This window comes from Vombatus ursinus, unplaced genomic scaffold (genome assembly GCF_900497805.2).
Source record: "Vombatus ursinus unplaced genomic scaffold, bare-nosed wombat genome assembly UNPS02014770.1, whole genome shotgun sequence".
Lineage (NCBI taxonomy): Eukaryota > Metazoa > Chordata > Mammalia > Diprotodontia > Vombatidae > Vombatus > Vombatus ursinus.
The window spans coordinates 14,841,082-14,862,855 of NW_020954548.1; the positions used below are offsets into that span (position 1 = coordinate 14,841,082).

The window sequence follows — 21,774 nt, forward strand, 5'->3', positions numbered from 1 at the left end:
CATCATCATCATCATCATCATCATCATCATCATCATCATCATCATCATCATCATCATCAAAGCTTTCTAGGGGCAACTAGGTGGTACAATGGAAAGAGTGTTGATCCTGTAGTCAGGAAGCCCTGAGTTTAAATCCAGCCTCATATTCTTACTAACTGTATATGACCCTGGGCAAGTCATTTAACTTCTATTTGCATCAGTTTCCTCATCTGTAAATTCAGGATAATGAGAGCACCTCCCTTACAGGGTTTTTATGAAGATAAAATGAGATGATATTTTTAAAGCACTTTGCAAAATTTAAAGTGGTACAAAAATACCATCTGTTATTATTATTATTATTTGGGACTGATCTATGGTCAGTGGTTTTGTAAAGTGGGAGAATCACCCTTTTAACTTGTCAATTTTTTATATGGTGCCAGGGAAAGAGCATTGGAACTGGAGTCAAAGTCTTCTCTTCCTAGCTCTGCCATTCACTTATACAGTGTGACCTTAGGAAAATCCCTTAACTTCACTGGGTGTTGGTTTGCCAGTCTGTAAAATGTTGGGGTTGCTCTATATGACCTCCAAGGTCATGATCCCTAAATCTTTATTTTCTGTGGATCCAATTTTCTTAAAGTGTGGGGCATGATGGGGCACACCAATAATAGTGAAAATTTCTATAGCATCATAATGCCTCACTAAAGTGCTTTCAGCACAATCACCTCGTGGGCGTGAGTATTATTACTCCCCTTTCACAAATGGGAAGCTTGAGGGTTCCACAGGGAAGAAATTTGTCCGTCATCACGCAGCTAGTAAATGAAAGATCTGAGACTTGAACTCGTGTGGTGCTCCATCCACCGCTCCACGCTTTTATGCAGCACTAACACCACCACAAGCTTCTTTTCCCTCATGTAGATTTAGTTTGCCCCCAAATGAAAGAAAAACATATGTACAACTCAAACCATGTGTCATTCTGCTGGAAGAATTGGGGAGCTTGGACCTTGCTGCTGAACTGAGGGTATCCTTAGCCCCTCCATTGGCTGAAGCAGGCCCACTCTGATGTTGTTAAAAGTTTGTTAAAATGACACAAGAAGAGGATAATGAGATGCCTCAGACAAAAATAAAAGTGGCTTATTTTTTCCCTCTTTATCTCAGATGGTTAGCTATGGACCTTTTTTTTTTTTTTAAATCATCACATTCTGTTTCTAGCCCTATTTAGAAAGAATCACAACATCCCAGAGAGGACACCCTTGGGTGTAGTCAGACCTTCTGTAGCAGCAGTCAGATACTCAGAGTCTCCTGAGAGCTTGTACTACTCTGAGATTTGTGCTCCAATTTGCCAGCCAAAGAGCTCTAGATAAGTCTGAAAAGGCTCCGCGGAAGATCAGCCACAGCTGCTCAGGCCCTTGGGCAACAGTTCCCAGTTCTTTTGGACTTTTAAAACCCATGCGCTCGCCTCTCAGCCTGTTCCATTATCTTATATTTTGGCAGTCTAGTCCATAGGATTGAGAATTGTGGGTTGAGACCTCGAAGGGATGTCAGAAATAATCTTGTCATGGGATAATAATATCTAGCATCTATATAGCATTGTAAGGTTTGCAAAGCACTTTACATAAGTTATCTAATAATAATAATAATGATAATAATAATAGCTAACATTTATATAGTGCTACCATACGTCAGGCACTGTGCTTTATAATCACCTCATTTGATCCTTATAACGACCTCTGGAAATCGGTGCTATTTTTACCCCCATTTTATAAACAAGAAAACTGAGGCAGAGAGAGGTTAAGTGACTTGCCCAGGGTCTCCCACCTAGTATGGGTCTGAGGCAGTATTTGACCTCAGGTCTTCCTAACTCCAGGTCCAGCGTTTTATCCATTTGCCACCTAGGCATCTGAGGAAATTGGATCATTATAGATTTAGAGGTAGAACATACCTTAGAGTGTATTTCATTCTAGCCTTTCATTTTTATAGATGAGGAAACTGAGACCCATGGGAATAGAGCACATACAAGGAAACAGAAATATATGGAAGGGAAGAAGGGGAATTCTTATAGGATCTTTGTAACTAATTATAAAGCATTGCAAACGATAATAGCTAGAATTTTATTTTAGTGCTTTGAGGTTGGCTAAATGCTTTACATGTATTATCTGATTTGATCTTCACAACAACCCTGTAAGGAAGGTGCTGTTTTTACCTCAGTTTTACAGAGTAGGAAATTAGGCAGACAGGGGTTAAGTCACTTGCTCAGGGTCACACAGCTAATAAATGTCTGAGACAGGATTTGAATTTAAATCTTACTGATTCTAAGCCCAGCGCTCTATTTACTGTGTCATCGTGTTGGTGTCATTGTTGCTATTGCTATGAACTTGATTGGCACCCTTTTGCACATTCTGAAGAAAATGGAAGCATGTCTTAAAACTTCCAGAATATATATTTTCCAGGGATAAATCTGATGAAATAGTAGTTTTGAGGCTCAGAAAATTCTTTTGGATCTGGATAAACCTATAAATATTGGGAATTTCGCTTTCATTTTACTTTCGTCTTTTAAACTTTTAGAATTGTGCAAAACTATTTGTTTTTAAATCCCCAAAGCTACCCATGGACTCTTCATATTATTGTGTTCTGATATTTCCTGGTCATTGTAAACTCACCTAGAGAGAGAATGATTCATTTGGTTTTTTTGGAATCAAAGGTCGAATGTTGTTGGGAATTGTTTTCATGTTTCTCTGAACTGGTTCAGGTATCCTTAAGTTTTCAGTTTCTATGGTATTTTCCCTAGGAGGAGGCCCAGACACAAAAACATGTTATTCTTTAATATAGTTTAATAGTAAATTCAGTCCAGAGCTTGTGTAAACCACTTTTCTGGAGAGACAATTGTATTAACAATGCCCTGCTGGGTAATGAACAGTTTCATGTGGTTTGCACAGAAAATGTTTTGTTTAACATCTGCTCAATTAGAGTTTTTATTTCATTACTGAAGTTTGTCTTAGAACCAACAGGTTTAATTTCCTATCAGATATTTGAAAAGGGATTTAGATTGGCACACACAAAGTGCATTCTGTTCAATGATGTCCCTTGATATGTTCAATCAGGTAAACTCCCGGACTCCATATCTTCCTGTTTTAGAAATTAGCTTTCTCACAAAATTTCCTGCATTTGTTAAAAATGCGAAATTCATCTTTGCATTCCCAAGCACATAGTAGGAGCTTAAAAATATGTTGAAATGTTTTGTTGAATATTTTTTGGGAATGGCAAAGCACCTCCAACCCCATATCTAACAGGAAATGCAACATTGAGAAAGTGTCTCCAGTTTGAACTGGTTCATTGTCATTAAAGTGAGTAATGAGTTAGGAATGTGTGACAATTTAATTATAAATTGTAATTGAAAAGCAGTTGAAGTGGAAAAAAACAAAGCTAGACAGTAATTAGAAAAGGATTTAGCTCTCCTTTGTTTTAGTTAGTAAATTTATAGACAATTATGGTTGTCGCCTTTTATAAAAGGAAAACATATTAGGAAACATAAAACAGATGTTTCTTTTAACAAAGCAGATTGTCTCTTTTTTTACAATGACTATTTGTCAGTAAGATGGAGAAAGGCCTGTTGTTTATCTTTTTCCTTGTTGTCAACTAAAAAGAGAAACCGATGATGTCTCTGGGAAAAGAAAAGCACTTCTATTAGTGATAAACTTATCTTGAGAGTGGATTGAATTGACTGACAAGATTTGAGATTTTGTAAATGTAAGCTTTCAAACTCAAAAGCCAGATATCAAACATTGAGAAATGAGATGCTTGAAACAGCATTTCTCTAGTAGACCTGAGCTAAAGATTAGAGAAGACCCTTTTAAAAAGAGTATAAGGTTCCTGAAGGAAATAATTAGCAATTTTTTCACCTACTGTGGTCAAACTGCAGCAATGAAATTTGTGTAATTTTAACTAAATGCAATTCTTTGCTGGTCTTCCTCTTCTCTTCTATGATAATCTGTTATGAGAGGGTTAATAAAGGCAGTTTTTGGAAATGTATATAGAATGGAAGTTCTAAAAACAAATACACATTACCTCTGTCAGGGGCGTCATCTTTCAATACAAAGGATGGTGATGATGTATGTGTCTGTGTGTATATATACATACATACATATAAGTGTACAAATATATGTATATACCTATGTATAAATATGTATGTACATACACATGCATATATATGTGCATGTGCATATGTACATTTATATGCCTTTCTGCATCTCACTGACAAAATCATTGTAAAAAGAGAAAATATGCTTTGTTAAAAGCATATATATGTATGCGTGTATACATACACACATATACATATACACATGTATGTAGATAGGTAGACAGAGACAGACAGACATATGGATAGATAGATAGATAGATAGATGTACAGATAGATACATAGGTAAATGGAAGCAGCTATGTGGCACATTGGATAGAGCTGGCTTGGAGTCAGGAAGACCTGAGTTTGAATCTAGTCTCAGATACTTAACTATCTGTGTGACCCTGGGCAAGTCACTTAACCTCTAGATCAATCTGGTTTCCTCAATTATAAAATGAGAGTAGTAATAGCATGTACTTCAAAGGCTGTTGTGAGAATTAAATGAGATAATATTTGTCAAGCTCTTAGCACAGTGCCTGGCACATTTAATAAATATTCCTTTCCTTTTCCCTTTCCCTTTCCCTTTCCCTTTATATGTGTATATGCTAGTGTAAATTTTGAAGTGTATATAAACAGGTATAACTTTTACAGGGTGTTTGCATGTGCATGTATGTACTCAGGTGTAAAGTAAATGCTTTTATTGTGTGTATATTAAATTTTTGTAAATTGAATCAGATTTCCAATTCACTAGTGGAGTATGAAAATAATTTTGTGATCCAGTCTAATCCAACAAGCATTTGTTGATGCATGTAATCACTCTCTAATGCATCCATTTGGTAAGTTTCAATTTTTATGTGCCAGGTATGCTTAGAGCATGGCACAGCTGTCTACGCAGGTGCATGGAGGGTAAACTCTTCATGCATGGCCGTTAAACTAAATAGGCATCAGCCCGCATATCTCTCTAGGCAATTAGTGGGCAGCTTGAAAGAGTAGAATTTGGTGCCATGCTTCTCATACTTATCCTTTATTCACCATACACTAGGTATTTGACTGTCATTTCCTTCCTAATGAAGTAAAGTACACTCATAATGGTTGCCCAATCCTAGATGAAGATGCTGTTAAGTTTAGACTCTACAGGTAAGCCACACTGTTTTGGCCTCAATTTTCATTCTGTCCAACTATTATAAGCTTTGATCAGTGGGTGATTATTGTAAGGTAGTAGGAAGGGGGAACTGCAAGGTCCAAGGGACAGAGCCAAAGAGCTTCCTTCATGGAAAATGCTTGTGGGCTTCTGGGATCCCAACTTGAAATAGAGACTATAGTCAAAGCTTTCACTGTTACACATTTGGATCATCAAGTTTGGGTTTTATATGGTTCAACTGTTTAACCCTGTACTTCTTCCAGAATTCTTCAAATCTTGCCCTCAGACACTAACTGGTTTTGTGATTCTGGGAAAGTCATTTGGCCTGTCTCAGCCTCAGTTTCCTCATCTGTAAAACAGGATTAATGATAGCACTTAATTTACAGTGTGGTTGTGAGGATTAAATGAGATAATATTTATAAAGTGCTTTTCAAACCTCGAGGCACAAAATAAATCTTATCTATTATTATTACAGATGAGGAAACTGAGGCACAGAACTGTTAATTAACTTGCTCAGGGTCACTCAGGTAGAAAGTGAACAGGATTTGAATGTAAGTCTTTCTCCTCCACATCTAACTTTCTCTTCCTTCTTTCCTTCCTTCCCTCTCTCTTTCCTTCCTTTCTTCTCTCCTCCTTTCTATCTTCCCTCCCTTTGGAAAAATAAAATAGAATCCTTGAAACAAAAATGCATAGTCAAGCAAAATAAATTCTCATAGTAACCTTGTCTAAAAAGATACCTCTCGTTCTCCATCACACTTTCCCCTCCATCCTCCTGCCTCCCAAGGAAGGGATGCAGCATAAGAAGGCTGGAGTTGAGTAGGGAGGAGAGAAAACCAGTCTAATTTGTGCCTTGGATGAGAATTGGCCTTGAATCTAAGAAACAACTGAAAGTCTATTTGACAGTCAGGATGAGGCATCAACAATCCTAATTCTGCTCTCTTTCTTTATCCAGATTTACAGAGACTGAAACCTTCACTGAAACTTTCATCCTTCGAGTTTATCTCCTGGAGCCAGATTGTAGCATCATCCAGATGAACACCAGGGCACCGGAGGTGCCTGAGTTCTATGGTCTCTCCAGAAAAATCGATAAGAACGTGCTCAGTTTTGATTATGAGAGAAGGATGAATCTGGAATGCACCGTAAGGCTCTCTCCATTAGAAACCGGTCTACCAGCCCATGGTCAGATTGTCATTGTGGAGCCGCAACAAAGCGAACTGCGAGGAGACCAGCCCCACAGCTTTTTCCCCGAGTCCCGTACGCCATTTTAAAATATTATTATTAATATTACTTTATATTTCTTGACTTAGGTAAACGGATGAATACTAGACCTTAAAGCATAGATAAAGTAGGCATAGATGGGAGAAAGATAGGCTATTTCAGGCATGGGCACAGCATGAGCTAGGAATAAACAGACTTTATTCAGGCGATTGTGAGTAGATATAACCCATTGATTAGAGCAAAGGGTTCATGAACAGTAGTTCAATTAAATTTAATTTGCATTTAATTGCCTACTATATGCCTGGCACTATGCTATTCACTGAGAATATGAGAAAAATGGAATTGTCTCTGCCCTTGATAAGCATGCATTCTACTTTTTTTTTTTTTTTTTTTTTTTGGTGAGGCAATCAGGGGTTAAGTGACTTGCCCAGGGTCACACAGCTAGTATCAAGTGTCTGATAGCATCACTCAGGGTCGCTCAGTTCCTCTTGACTCTGAGCTGGTGCTTTATCCACTGTGCCACCTAGCTGCCCTCATGCATTCTACTCTTAATTAAGACTGAAAGGAGCTGGGGGTGGGGTGGCACAAATCTAAAATCTCAGGTACCAGGGAAGTTGAGGTTGGCAAACCTCAAGCTGAGGCTACAGTCAACTACTCAGATCAGTTGTCTGCATGAAGTTTGTCATAAATATAGTGAGTCCCGGGAACAGGAGTGGCCACCAGGTGGGGAGGGGGAAGCAACTCAGCTCAGAAACAAAAGAGCTCAAAGCTCGTGTGCCGATCAGTAATGAGATGGGGTGGGAGGATCGCCTGCGTGTCTAGAGAGGGGGAGGGGGAAGGGGAGGGGAAGAGGGAAAGGCCCTGAATTCTATCCAGTACTCTACCTAGCTGCCTCAAAGGTATAAGCTTTCGAAAGTTCAGGTTCACCTCCATGCCCATGTTTAGTCATTGACAGAAGCTTTTAAAGGAGATGATCATTGACTAAAACAAACAAAAAACATTTATATGCTCTCTCTCTCTCTCTCTCTTTCTCCCCCCGCCTCTGTTCTTCTCCCCCCACAAAAGTCACATTAAAATTCAGGCAGAGCCCTCGTTAGAGAATTATTCTTTGTGAATAAAACCCTCTGTGATGTGGGCTCAGTCACACACATCCTCTTATGCTCAGTACTGGTCGCTTACACGTCTCAGCCCACCCCGTCCATCTCCTAGCATGCTCCTTTCCTCTGTGGAGCTATTGAGGGGGAGCTAGGTGGCGCAATGGGTAGAGCACTGGCCCTGGAGTCAGGAGGACCTCAGTTCAAATCCCACCTCAGACATGTAACATTCACTAGCTGTGTGTCCCTGGCCAAGTCACTTAACCCCATTGCCTAGCAAACCCCCTCTCCAAAAAAAAGGAAATACTGAGGGCTCAGAATTGTGCTGTTCAAACATCTCACCTGACGTGAACCAGGCTTTTTTCCTCAAACCTGGAGATCTAACATGTACTAAAACTCTGGCTTTGGAGCACTGGTGAAATGTAATACAGCTTTGCCTTTGTTTCCATACTCCCTAACCCCACAGTACCAAAGCTTACTTTTCACCCAGTGTCACCAACAGATTGCCAGGAATCCACCTGTCCCAGGACATCCACAAGCATAAGTACTAATTCCTCACTCTCTCTTGGCTTCTGCAGTCACATTCCACCCTATTCATTCACTATCTCTAATGCCACCAATAATATTTCCAAGCCCCAAACTCATCTTCTGTCCACATTTCATACTCCATGCTTCACCATTCTCAACTCTCACAAATACCTAGGGGCTATCTTGGAACCACTGTGCTAATGATCAGAGCCAGGAAGACACCTGACATTTCCTTCTAATTCCCTTATAGCCACTGGGGTTAGGGGTTAGGGTGAAAAGATGACAACTAATATCTATGAGAGGCTTCTTTTGTAGCGTAAGCTGCTACCTGTTGATTCAGTTTTACTTATTCTTTACTGTGATTTCTAGAAATTCAGACTGGTTCCTTTATTACAAAAGTTAGAAAATCAGTTCCTGATAGTGAATTCATTTGTTCAATCAACATTCAGCATAAAAGTTAGGGATTATAAAAAGTTTGATAGTGATGTATTTTTTATTTCGTATTTGTTCAGACGCAGAAATATTTTATATTTAAACTTTGATTAGATTTTGTTTTTATTCATAATGAGCTATGATTGGCAACCCATCCCAATTACACTTTTTAAAGGTGTTTCCAAGTCCTTCTGCCCTGCAGAACAGCTGGGGGCAATGCAGGGGTGTCTGGGACACAACAAGAAAATGTGGCTTCTCTGACTTTCCAGATGATGGCTGCAGGCTATGCCTGCAGTTTTGGGGCTGCCAGCCTGGTCCCATCACATCTGTCTACTTATCCATATTGTTTGATCTCACCCTCACTCCCTTTAGTTTCTTTTAATACGTAGGTGAGAGATTATTTCTACAATTAAATTATCCCATTGTGATAATGGAAATAATTGCTTATCCCTGGTGGCTAGTGAATGATTGCATTGATGCCTTGAGAACATTTGACATTCTCTTTCTTGATGAGCTGTGAGAGACTTTGGCCAAAGGATAACTAATCATATTGTTTTCACTAAACTTGTGAGGTCACTGACCTTCATGTGTGGCACACATGAAGCCTCTGAGAAAAGCTGTTTTGAAATGAGTCCCTGGCCCATTTGCCAGGGATGAATAGGGATGTGCTGGTTGAGTGGTAAAGAACACATAATTCATTTAGTTTTCTGGTACTGCATTTCCTGAGGGCGTAGAGAGGCTCATGAGAGCCTTGTGGCCTGGTCAATTGATTGTACTTTTCAGTAAATTGCATCCTTTGAGGATAACCACCAACTCTGCTATGGATATGAAGTCTGATGAAAAGGGAACACATGATCATTGTGGGAGGTTTGGTGGAAGGGGGGTTGGTATGGAATCCGTGAGAGAGAGGCTTTGTCATGTGTTGCCTTTTGTTTTCTCGCATTTTTAATCAAGGAAAGTTTTAATGCATTATCTGTTTGTTTTAGAATACAGAAAAGATCAACGGTGCCCTAGTGGCAGCTGTGCCCCAGGGTTGAAGAAGATTGAGAGTCTCAAAGTCAGCTGTGAGGAGTTTTTGCTAATGGGATTGCGATATCAGCACTTGCACCCCCCTTCTCCGAACATCGATTATATCTCCATCAGGCTGGACCTCACTGATATCAGGAGTAAATCCATATACAAGGTAGAACTCAGGGTTATGGCTGTGTATTTTCTGGTGGAATTATAGCAGTTAAATAAAGTTGGGATGCTTACCTTTGGACTCTGGGTCTTAGGGAGGTCCCATGTTGTATGTAGTTGGAACGCCCAAAGACTCGAGGAGGTGGTATACTTGAGGAAGAGACGATGACAGTGTTAACAGTGATTTAAAAAAAAAAAAAAAAGGTTCACGGAACTCATATACAATCAGCACATCTTATTCCATCTGCTTCTCTCCTTCCCTCCGCCCCACCACATATTATCACCTGGATAATTCAGGTGGGACTATAGCTGGCTACTTGACGATAGAGTTATCTTTATCCCCTATACAAGTACTCCTGTCAGACTACATTTTGTTCTTTGCCAAGGCCTTCTTTTCCTCTTTAAGATGGCCCTAGATAGTCAATTCCATCAGCTTTTATCTGTTGTGAAGGGTAAAGGGCCCATACAGTGTGAGTTAGTTGAAGTTCCACACTCTCCTTGGGATGAGCCTATGTAGTAGCATTTACTCCAGCAATGTGGATATTCCTTCTAACAATACAGATCGAAACCAATCCATGACTGGCCGTCTTGTGTAAATGTTGTCTGTCCTCCTATGAGTTTACCTTGGGCTATCCATCCCACATTCTGGGGGCCTTCCTTACGTTCTCCTGAAATTGTGAGAATACTAATGCAATCTGCTGCTTGACTATTGGTTTCTTTTTTCTTTTGATATATAGAATCATAGACTGAGAGCTGGAAAGAATTTCAGAGGCCATCAGTCCAGTTCCCTTATTTTTCAGATGAGGAAACTGGGGCTCAGGGAATAGTGGACCATTTCTTCTTCTGGTCATGTGTTTCCCTTATGTTGTCCATTTCATTTCTCCTGTGTAATTATTTATTGTGTCATGTATCCTGCTCACACCCCATCTGCATCTCTACATTTCCTACTGGTTGATCTTCATCTCTAATTGTTTGGGGATTTCTATAACTCATAACCATGCAGCGTCATAGGAAAAATATTGTTTCAGGGAGGATCTTGGGGCTGTTAGAACTATATAGTAGCTCAAAGGAAATCTAGCCCATTCTCTTCCAGTTCATTTTTAGTCCTGTTGTCCATCTGTAACCTCTATACAGGTTATAAGAACTAGTGGATGAGCTTCATAGGACATAGAGAAAAGCTAGCTTCCATCAAAACTGCTATCAGAAACAAATTGTTTTGCTCTAAAGCAGGCAGAGAAACTTTACTTTTGTCCAAATGTGGGATTTAGTGAGTAGGATGTCGAGGAGATAGGGCATCAAGCAGATTTTTCCTGTAAGTTAATCTACCCATCTCTCTTCCTAGTCTCTTCCGATAAAGATTGTCAGAGAATATACTTTGGTACTCATGCATTCTGGAGATTGCAGCCCATCTGTGCCTAGCGATTTTTACTCATGCCTTCCTATAATTTTGCCAAAGGGAATATACTCAAGATGCTGAAGATCTTCCTCATTTTTCCTCGATAGCGTGAGGATGTCAGTAGAGCACACAGGCCATCCATTGGTTATCTAACCCTCATTAGTTTCAAAATGCTGTTTTCCTCATCTAGCTTCTCTAGTCTTCTAACCGAGACGAAAACGTGAATATGCTTTGGGATTGTTTGAAAGACTGGTGGTCATTTCATGTTGTATGGGTGGTTCTGTTCTTCCTCCCCAAAGGGAAGAAATTAGACCAGTTAGTCTCTAAGGTTCCTTCTCACTCTAAATCTTTGTGTCCTCTGATCCAGTTTTAGTCTTAATCTGAGACTCTACTTGTATCATAGATAAGGGATGTTTTTGCAAAAGTCTGATCATGCCTGTATTTAATATAAGATAGTTGTTTTGGGGGGAAAATAGCTAATTAGTTTGGACTTCTTCAATCCCCTGGCATTTCTCCTGCTCAAGAGAGCTAACTCAACTCTGGTGGTAACCTTATCGGTAATGATGGTTAAAATATACTTTGAACCAGACATTATTAAAGTAGGGAGGAACCTTAAAGGCTATCTAATCTAATCTCATTTACACACACACACACACACACACACACACACACACACACGGAGGCAATTGGGGTGAAGTGATTTTCCCATAAAGTGTCCAAGGCTGGATTTGAACTCAGGTCCTCTTGACTCAAAGGCCAATGCTTTATCCACTGCACCACCTAATCTCATTTTTAAAGAAGGGGAAGCTGAGACTGAGAGAAAGTAAATGATTTACCCAAGGTCATTATAATTAATTTGCAGTAGAGCGGTATCTAGAATTCAAGTCTCCTGAGTCACAGTTTTGTGTACTTCCAAATAATCATAATCATAATAGATAACATTTATATAGCACTTACTATGTGCCAGGCACTCTGCTGACTGCTTTACAACGATTATCTCCTTTGATCCTCACAACAACCCTGGGAAGTAGACGCTGTTATTATCCCCATTTTACAGATGAGGAAACTGAGACAAATAGAGGTTAAATTATTTGTCCTAGGTCACACAGCTAGTGGGTGTCTGAGGTTGGATTTAAACTTGGATTTTCAGGATTCCAGGCCTGGCAGTCTACTCACTGTGCTACCTAGATGCCTACATAAAATGGCTTATACTTTGGAAGGATTCTATACCTCAGTGGAAAATAATAACTGACTTTTCTACAGCACTTGGCAATTTTCAAAGTACTTTATATACTTTTTCTCCTTTGAGCTTCATTACAATTGTGGGAGGTTAACCATTTGTGAAGTCAGGTATTCCTGATTCTCAGTGTAGAACTCTATCTACTGTATACCATGCTGCTTGGACGCTCTCCATTGCCTACCGACCAGTTTACAGAATCTGCACATTGTACTTGTGTTTGTCCTTATAAATAAGTAAATAAATGAAAAAAAAATTATGTATCGAATTGTGTGTTAATGACTGGTGAATTTTTTTTAATTTTAATTTTTTGATAAAGAGGTGGTTTGGTCTCTGGAAAATAAGGTAATTGAATACTTTCAATTCAATACACATTTGTTAAATGCCTACTCTGTTCAAGGTACTTGAGTTTACAATGAGAAATAGAGAGCCCATGTGGTACTATGGAAAGAGCACTGGATTTCTAATCAAAGGAGCCATGTTTAAATTAGTTTTTGTGTGGCCATGGGCAAGTCTGTTTGTTCCTTTGGGCCTCAGTTTCTTCATATGTAAAAAAATGAGAGGAATTGAGGTAAAGGCCTTTCAGGGCTGGGGTTGCTCTCTGGCTCTAAATCTAGGCTACTGTGATATTGGGACGAGGGCGTTACTAACTGTGCTAGTTAAGGTCGGCCGAGGGTGCAGTGCATGGGGTTTTTATTTGTTTATTCATTTTCTAATATGGTCTTTTCCCCTCCCAAAGTCAGAGAGTGTGTGGCTGCCTGTCTCCATCAAAGCAGCCTTTCCCAATCAGATCCCCAGGGCTGCATTCATGCCCACCTACATTCTGGAGGTGGATCAATTCATCCTGAGCTCCATCACCACCTCTACTGTGGACTGTGAAGATGATGAGACACCCAAATCTTTGCTGGTGTTCAACATCACCAAGCCCCCTCTCCAGGGGTACTTCACCCACCTGCTGGATCACACCAAAGAGATCTCCTCATTCACCTGGAAAGATCTAAGTGACATGCAGATTGCCTATCAGCCTCCCAATAGCAGCCACATCGAGAGGAGAAATTATGAGGTAACTTGGGTGGAAACAATGCTCAGAGCTTATTGAACTTATTAAAGACTTTAAGCAGCCGTTCAGTTCATCACTACTTTCCCTAGCTGTCAAACAGCTTTCATGTAAATTTTATTTAGTAGATGAGAATCCAGACATAGGCATAGATCTGTCCAAGTGGCCCGTGGATTATTATGGGTGGAAGAGTTGCTAAGAATGAAGGCAGACCCTTTCTTCTGAAGAATTCTATGGTTTATGGAAAGTAAATGGATATTTATGTAGCTTTTTTTTCCCTTGGGCTCCCCAAATTGAAGTTTATGAAGATGCTTTCAAGGAAGAAGTTTCTCAAAACTCACTTGGAAACTCACTCTAATACTGAATAGACTCATCTGTCAGGAGATTCTTCCTGTCTAATCTAAAGCCCCCCTGACTGCAATTTAAGCTCATTTCCTCTAATTTTTTCTGGAGAATAGCTGGCTACAGTCTCCCATATAATAGTGTCTTACTTACCTCAAGACCTACCAGGAAGTTGGTGAAAACATGGTGAAAAGTTTAAATTGCTGTTGTTAAGGTTTATTGTAGAAAATGAATGTCCCCAGGGTTAGCAAATTGCCTTCCATGTAATTTAAGCATTTTTTCCATACTCGCTCTCAAGGATAGAAAGACTTTTAAGGCTGTAAATACTTGGTTTGACCCTTTGCTTTCATTTCCCTCTCTCAACTGTGAAAGCCCCAGTTATTCTTTTGATGACCTTGCCTCTCAAAACTTCCTGTGATGGAGTAATTTTCAAATTATTGACACAGATTTACCTCCAGCTACAGATCCAGCCATGCTACTATTTAGAGGGTTACTGTGCAGGTATTTTGGCTTTGGAAATACCAAATGGACCTTGAAACTGAGGGTGTGGGAAATGTGACTACTATAACAAGAACTGTCAGCTTATTCATTTATTTAAACACCTCCTGTTAATAAAGTACTGTATTCAGTGGTAGAGCGGGATTGAGTATAGATAAGACACAATCTTGCCTTTGTGGAGTTTATAGATCAGTAAGAGAATTCTGTATCGCACACATGCTTGCACACAGTGCACCGATAATTATCTCTTTTATTTGAATAAAGATAATCCAAACTTCAGGTGATTTTACTATTGGGTGTAGTTACTAATTTGAGCAAGTCAGTTAACCTCTTTAGGCCTCAGTTTCTCCATCTCTAAAATGACTGGGTTGAAATAGGTGAAGCTAAGTTTCTTTCCAGCCTTAAGACTATGATCTTATGAGCTGTATGCGGCCTGGAAACCATGATTGCCTGTGGGTTTGGGGCCCAGCTGGTTTGGGCAAGGCTTCTAAAAGAAGCTTTGCAATGGTCCTGATGCCAACTGGATTATCTATAGTTATTTATTATTTGGACCAGTGGTTTATAGAATCAAGAGTTATTGTGTTACTTTTATCTTTGTCTACCTAAGTTTCCATTCTACCCTGAATGGAAAGGGCTACCTTACAAATCAGTTAGTCTAACATAGGAGGAAAACAGAACCAAGAAAAATGAAGTTAATTACCTTAGTTCACATAGGTAATAAAAGGACAGAGTCCAGGTGTGAACCCAAGCATTATGTTTCTAAACCAATGCTCTTTCCAATATAGAACTTGTATTCCATGTTTATTACTTCTTTCATTAGTGATGTCTTCTGTTTTGCTCTTGAAGTGAGAATTGCTTGTGGTAATCTCAAACCCAAGCCTCAAAATAATTGCTAGTTGCTCTGAAAAGGCCTTCATCCCCTTGGTCAGATAAATAGTTCATTAAATTATACATTTTTGTGAAGAGAAACATTGAGATGGTAATAGTACAACAATATCAATGGTATGAACTTAAACTAAATATGCAATTTGAGTTTAAGATCATGGACATAGAGCAGGGATTCTTAACTTTTTTTGTTTTATGGACCCCTTTAACAATCTGATGAAGATCTTTTCTCAGGATGTTTTTAAATGCATTTAAAAAATTTTTATTATTTTATTTTTAATATTTAAAAAATTGAGTTCTCAATTTTCTCCTTTTCTCCACTCATTGAGAAGGCAAACAATGTGTCAATTATACATATGAAGCTATGTGAAACATATTTCCATATTAGCCATGTTGGAAAAAAGGCAAGAAAAATAAAGTGAAAAAAGTATCCTTCAGTTTGCACTCAGAATTTATCAGTTGTCTCTCTGGAAGTGGATAACATTTTTCATCATGGGTGTTTTGGAATTGTTTTTGTCTTCAACAGTGTAGCTAAGTCTTTCGAAGTTGATTATCCTTACAATATTGCTGTTACTGTGTACAGTATTCACCTGGTTCTGCTTACTTCACTTTGGATCAGTTCATATAAGTCTTCCATGTTTTTCTGAAAGCATGCTGCTTGTCATTTCCTCTAGCACAACAATATTCCATCACAATCATATATCACAACTTGTTCAGCCATTTCCCAGTTGATGGGCATCCCCTCAGTTTCCAATTCTTTGCCACCACTAAAGGAGCTGCTATTTTAAATATATTTTAAAATACAAGAACTTAAAGAAAATCAAAGCCATGTGAAAATAAAGATGTATTCTTTCCCATCCAAGATCTCCTGAAATATATCCATGAACCAATCTGTACATTCCAGGTTAAGAACCCCTAGTTTTGAATGTGTATCCTCTCTATCTTCAACTCTTGGAATTTCTTACTCCCTTGAAGGCTAAATTTAAGTGTCACCTTACATGGGACCTTAGGCTTTCCTGATTCCTCTTGTTAGTGTACTTTTTCTACCAAATTATGCTGTATATACTTTCTATTAATTTATCTCTGTAAATATTATGTGTGTGTCTCCCCCTCCCCAGTTGAATGTAAAATCCTTGAGGATAGGGACTATTAAACCACCATCTTTGTAGCCCTGATGCTTGGCATAATGTTTTGCATATAGTAGGTGCTTAGTAAGTTCTCATTGAATTAAATTGAATGGCAGTCGTGATACTCTGGCTTTAGGCAGGGAACAGCCTGGACTTAGTTTCATTTTCCTTCTAGCACATGCCCTGTTTTATATGGCTTCTTGTCAATGAGTGCTGCAAATGGGTCTCTCTATGTTTAACAGGTGGAGTTTGAAGTATACGACTTCTTCTTTGAAAAAAGTTTACCAATCACAGTCCACATCTCTGTCAGAACAGCAGACACAAATGCTCCTCGCGTGTCGTGGAACATGGGTGAGGTTCAATATTGTTCACTGTGTAAATTATACTCTAAGACATACTAAGGGGTTCCTGGGAACTTGCATTTTAAAGCTGGAAGGGATCATAAGAAATCATTTCATCCAGGTAATATGAAGTAATGGATAGAATGCTAGACTTGGAGTCAGGAAGACCTAGGTTCAGATCACCCCTCAGACACTTACTAGTTGGGTAGCCCCTTAACCTCTCTGCCTCAGTTTCCCCATGAGGGGGTTGAACTTGATGGTCCCTAAAGTCCCTCCCAGCTCTAAATCTATGATCATCATTTTACAGCTGAAGCCCGAAGATGTTGGATTCATAGAATCATAGCACCCCCAAATTAGAAGAGAACTCAGAGGTTATCTAGTTCAACCTATAACCAAAGAGTTAAGTCTTTTAGGCTCCTTAAAGTGGATGTTTTGTATAATCATGAGTCATGTCATTATAGTTTTTGTTATTAGGATTATTGATAATTAACATTACTCTTAATAAACAAGATTCAAGTTCACACAGTGATAGAAGAGACCAGAGCCTTTGAAGCTCAGTTTCATCATCTATAAAATGAGGGTAAAGATCTTTGTCCAATCCCTTGCTCATAGGGCTGCTCTGAGGTTCAGATAGGCTAAGGCATCCACAGTTATTTGTAAACCTTAAAGTTCTATGGAAATGCCAGCTATTAGAACCCAAGCCCTTTTCCTTCTGACTAGATTCTCTCTTTACTACCACCACAGGTGAGTTAAATTTTTCAGTGACGTGAAGATGATGTTTCTCTTCTATGCTTAAGAACTTCCTAGAAAGGAAAGATTGTCAATATTCATTCCTGAGCTAAATAAGGTTCTATGGCTCAGATTTCTTGTTTGTTGTTTATTCATTTCAGTCATGCCCAACTCTTCGTGACCCCAGTTGGGGTTTTCTTGTCAAAGATACCAGAGTGGTTTGCCGTTTTCTTCTCCAGCTCATTTTACAAATGAGGAAAGTGAGGCAAACAGGGTTAAGTGACTTGCCCAGGGTCACATAGCTAGTTTGTGTTGAGACCAGATTTGAATTCAGGAAAATGAGTCTTCCTTGCTCCATGCCCAGGACTTTATCCACTGGACTACCTAACTGCCCCAAATTGCTTGAGCAGGATCTTAATATTATTATGAATACCAACCCACATTTCTCTAATGCTTTTCAGAGAACTTTCCTCATTAAAGATTAGCAGCATATTTTTTTACTTTTTTATTTAGAATTTTTCTCCAGTTACTTATAAAAACAATTTTTAACAATAATTTTTAAAACTTTGAATTCCAAATTCTCTTCCTTCCTCCTGCCCCTCTCCCTATTGAGAAGGCAAGCAGTTTGATATAGGTTATACATGTATAGTCATACAAAACATATCCATAAAAGTCATGTTGTGAAAGATAACATAGACAAAAAAATTCAAGAAAAATAAAGAAAGTAAAAAAAAATATATGCTTTCAATTTGTATTCAGACACCATCTGTATAGCAAGCAGGAAGACCTGAGTTCAAGAATCTGGCCTCAGACACTTACTAGCTATGTAACCCTGGGCAAGTTGCTTAACCTCTACCCCAGTTTCTTCAACAGTAAAATAGGATAATAATAGCATCTACCTCCCAGGGTTATTGTGAGGATCAAATGAGATAATATTTATAAAAGCGCTTAACAAAGTGCTTGGCCATAGGTTAGGCTCCATATAAATGCTTATTCTCTTCCTATTCCCTAATATAAATTGAACAGCTCTTTAGTTTGTCCTTCACAGCGCTTCACAATTTTGGCTCAACCTTTCCAGGTTTATCGCACATCTCTTCATGAGCTAATTTTTCCAGTCAAATTGGCCGACTTGCTGTTTCCCAGATTTGTTCCCCCAAACATCTCCTGCTTACTGTACCTTTGACCAGGCGGTCAGCAATACCTAGAATGCATGCCTTCCTAACATCTGCCCCTTAGAATCCTTCATTGTATTCAAGGCTTAGTCCTATGGAAATAACCTTCTTGAAGCCTCTAGTTGTCACTGCTTTCTCTGCCAGTACTTAGGCATGATCCGTGCTTCGCTTCCTCCTCTCCTCCATCTACCACCCCCAACCCCAGTGAAATGTAAGTTGCTCCATGTGGGCAGGCAGGGACTCTATTTTTGGTTTTGATTTTCACTGTGCTCCTTGCTCTTGACAGGGAGTTTTGCACGTGGAAGACACTTAATACATGCTTGCGAGATTAGACCGGAGGTATCTATTCTTAATCGAAATAACAATGCCTTGGGCGATAGAACTGCCTCGGCCAGCTACTTTATACCTCTGTGGACAAGTCTTTTCCCCTTTCTGTGCCTCAGTTTCCTCATCTGTAAACCAACACTGAAGTGCTAGATGATTTCCAAGGTTCTATTTGAGTTCCAATTCTAATTGTTCCAGGATCTTAGAAAAGATCATCAGAATAGCAGTCCCTGTGAACACATTTGCTCATTGCTTTCTGCCTCTATTTTCCCTTTGAAGAATCTGTCTTAAGGATATGATTTGACAAACAACTAAAATGCAATACATATTTTTGAAAGGAAAATGGATCCACAGTACCTTAAAATGTTTTCAAAATGTCTATTTGCAGATAGTCCTGTAAGGATAATCTCCTAGTTTTCTATTCTTATGACTCTCTCTCTTTTTTTTTTTTTGGCTAGGCAATTGGGGTAAGTGACTTGCCCACGGTCACTCAGCTAGTAAGTGTCAAGTGTCTGAGGCTGGAGTTGAACTCGGGTCCTCCTGACTTCAGGGCCGGTGCTCTATCCACTGAGCCACCTTGCTGCCCCCTCTCTCATAACTCTGTTAAAATACATGTATTGACACTGCACAGAATTTTCAGAAGCTCTTTCCTTGCAGGTCTCAGTCTTCTGGAGGGACAGTCAAGGCCCATCACCTGGGAGCAGTTTCAGATAGTAGACAATGATGACATCGGTGCTGTCCGCCTGGTCACTGTTGATGGCTTACAGCATGGGCGACTCACTGTAAGAGGTAAGCAGACCATTATTCTTTGCCTCAGTCTAATTCCCAAAACATTTATTGAATGATCTACCATGTTCAAACTATGAATGAGTGCTGTGCTGAGAATACGCTTATGGTAATAACATTTAGAGGAACCAACCTGTGATTTCTTTGTGGTAGACTGCTCCTGCTAAGGAAATCCTCAACTCATGCAGATCAGCAACGGCTCTGCAATCTATAGTCCTTGAGAATCGCCTGGCGCATTAAGAATTTAAGTGACTCGTCTGGAGTCCACTGTTGTTGTTCAGTCATTTCAGTCCTGTCTGATTCTTCATGACCCCATTTGGGGTTTTCTTGGCAAAGATACTTGGAATAGTTTGCCATTTCCTTCTCCAGCTCATTTTACAGATGAGGAAACTGAAGCAAATAGGGTTAAATGACTTGCCCAGGGTCATACAGCTAGTAAGTGTCTGAGGCCAGATTTGAACTCAGGAAGATGAGACTTCTTGACTTCAGGCTTGGCATTCTATCTGTTTTGTTACCTAGTTACCCCTATCTGTCTCATTAATGGAATCTTTTTTGGTTGTTTTGGTTTGGTTTTTAGCCTATATTTTGAGTAACATTTTCTTACAACTTTCCTAGTTATGTATTTTTCCTGATAGGCTATAATTGCTCATTTGTCAAACAAAATATTTCCCTCTCATATTCTTACCCCAAGAAACAGTTGTTCCTTTTAAATTATTTCCAGTGATTTAAAAATAATAATTTCTAGGGAATGAACGCTCACTTTATTATATGAATATACAAAGAAAAATTATGATTTCCTAAGCCTGGAAAACTCCTGGTATGGGAACTTCTTCCATTTTCCCATTTTCCCTACTTATCTTAGATAAGTCCCAAGGAGTTAACTGAGTCTTACCAGAGGTTAAGTGGTTTGACAGAGGTTACACAGCTAGGAAGTTTCAGACAGGATTTGAACCCTGGCCTTCATGATTCTAAGCCTCCACTATCCGTTATTCCATGATGCCCCAGTTATTTGATTATGCTTATTAATTGTTCTTCAGATGGAATGGGCCACAGCATTATAAGACGTAGCTATTATTACTCTTTTCACTCAAGTTCTTCAGTAGTTCATGTTGCTGCGGAGGGGACCCGGGCTCTCAAAAAGCAGGCGTCGATAGCCAGGTTCTGACACACTAGAAAGGCCTTTCCTGTAGAACTAGGACGTGTACCTGTCTGAGAACCAGCCTAGTTATAGTCAACAAAACTTATCACAAGAAGGCCGACAAATTTACCTGACGAGGAGGTTGGACGTTTTTCACAACGTATATAGAGAGAGCATTCTTATGGGTAAATTCCAGATTTCTAAAGTGAAATAAATGTATATAAAAATGTAAATGTTTTTTCTAAAATGTAAATAAATATGGAATGGTAAATCTGATACACTTAATACCAATAATAATCGTAACATTTATGTAGTGCTTTAAGGATTACAAAATGTATTAAATGTATTATCTCATTTGATCTTCACAGTAATGCTGTTAAGTGGGTCCTAATATCCCCATTTTACAGCTGAGGAAACCGAGATTGAGAGATAAGTGACTTTTGGTCACAATGGTGAATTATTTTGGCTGTGGCAACTCATAAACTTAAGGGGGTTGTTATCCTCATTGATGAAAAGTCAGTCATTCAGTAATTAACAATATTCATTATAACAAAAAATAAATCCTATGCTTTTTGATTTTATGTGGTGTTCCTTCTGAAGAGTTCAAGGGGCTTAACATAATTACCCTCGTGACAAGTGTGCCTTATTGGAGATTCAGAAGGAAGACTGTGATTTGTCGCCATTTTCAAGTAGGAAGTCCAAGAGTAAAGTGATTTATCTAGTTCTACACAAGGTCTGAAATAGCTTCCAGATCTTATTCCAATGTTACCTTGCCTTATCCACAACCATTGTCCTACTTCTGTGTGGTTAATGTAAGGGTTGGGATCAGAGAATAACAGATAACTCTTGTGTATACAGTGGTTGTTATAACTACAAGATGTATGGAAAGCAACATGGTCACTCCTTATTGAGCTCCCAGTGATCTGTCCAAAAGTATGGTACCATTTTTATAGTAGTCATAAATGAATAGGAAGGGCAACCCATGATTAAATGATGTCCTGAGTTCAGTTGGTAGGGGCAGCTTTAGCTGTGTCACTTTCCTTGATGACCCTTCAAA

General features: G+C 39.1%; 1 protein-coding gene across 4 annotated transcripts in view; it reads left to right on the top strand.

Annotated features, from left to right (window-relative positions):
- The window catches only part of FREM1 (FRAS1 related extracellular matrix 1), a 161,590-nt gene that overhangs the window by 29,341 nt on the left and 110,475 nt on the right, over positions 1-21,774 (top strand). For all 4 annotated transcript variants that reach the window (XM_027863226.1, XM_027863228.1, XM_027863227.1 and 1 more), the window contains exons 3-8: positions 5,136-5,230; positions 6,187-6,488; positions 9,493-9,689; positions 13,058-13,381; positions 16,470-16,578; positions 19,451-19,582. In XM_027863226.1, coding sequence (XP_027719027.1) covers positions 5,136-5,230; positions 6,187-6,488; positions 9,493-9,689; positions 13,058-13,381; positions 16,470-16,578; positions 19,451-19,582 — 1,159 coding nt within the window. The remainder of the gene's footprint in view (positions 1-5,135; positions 5,231-6,186; positions 6,489-9,492; positions 9,690-13,057; positions 13,382-16,469; positions 16,579-19,450; positions 19,583-21,774) is intronic.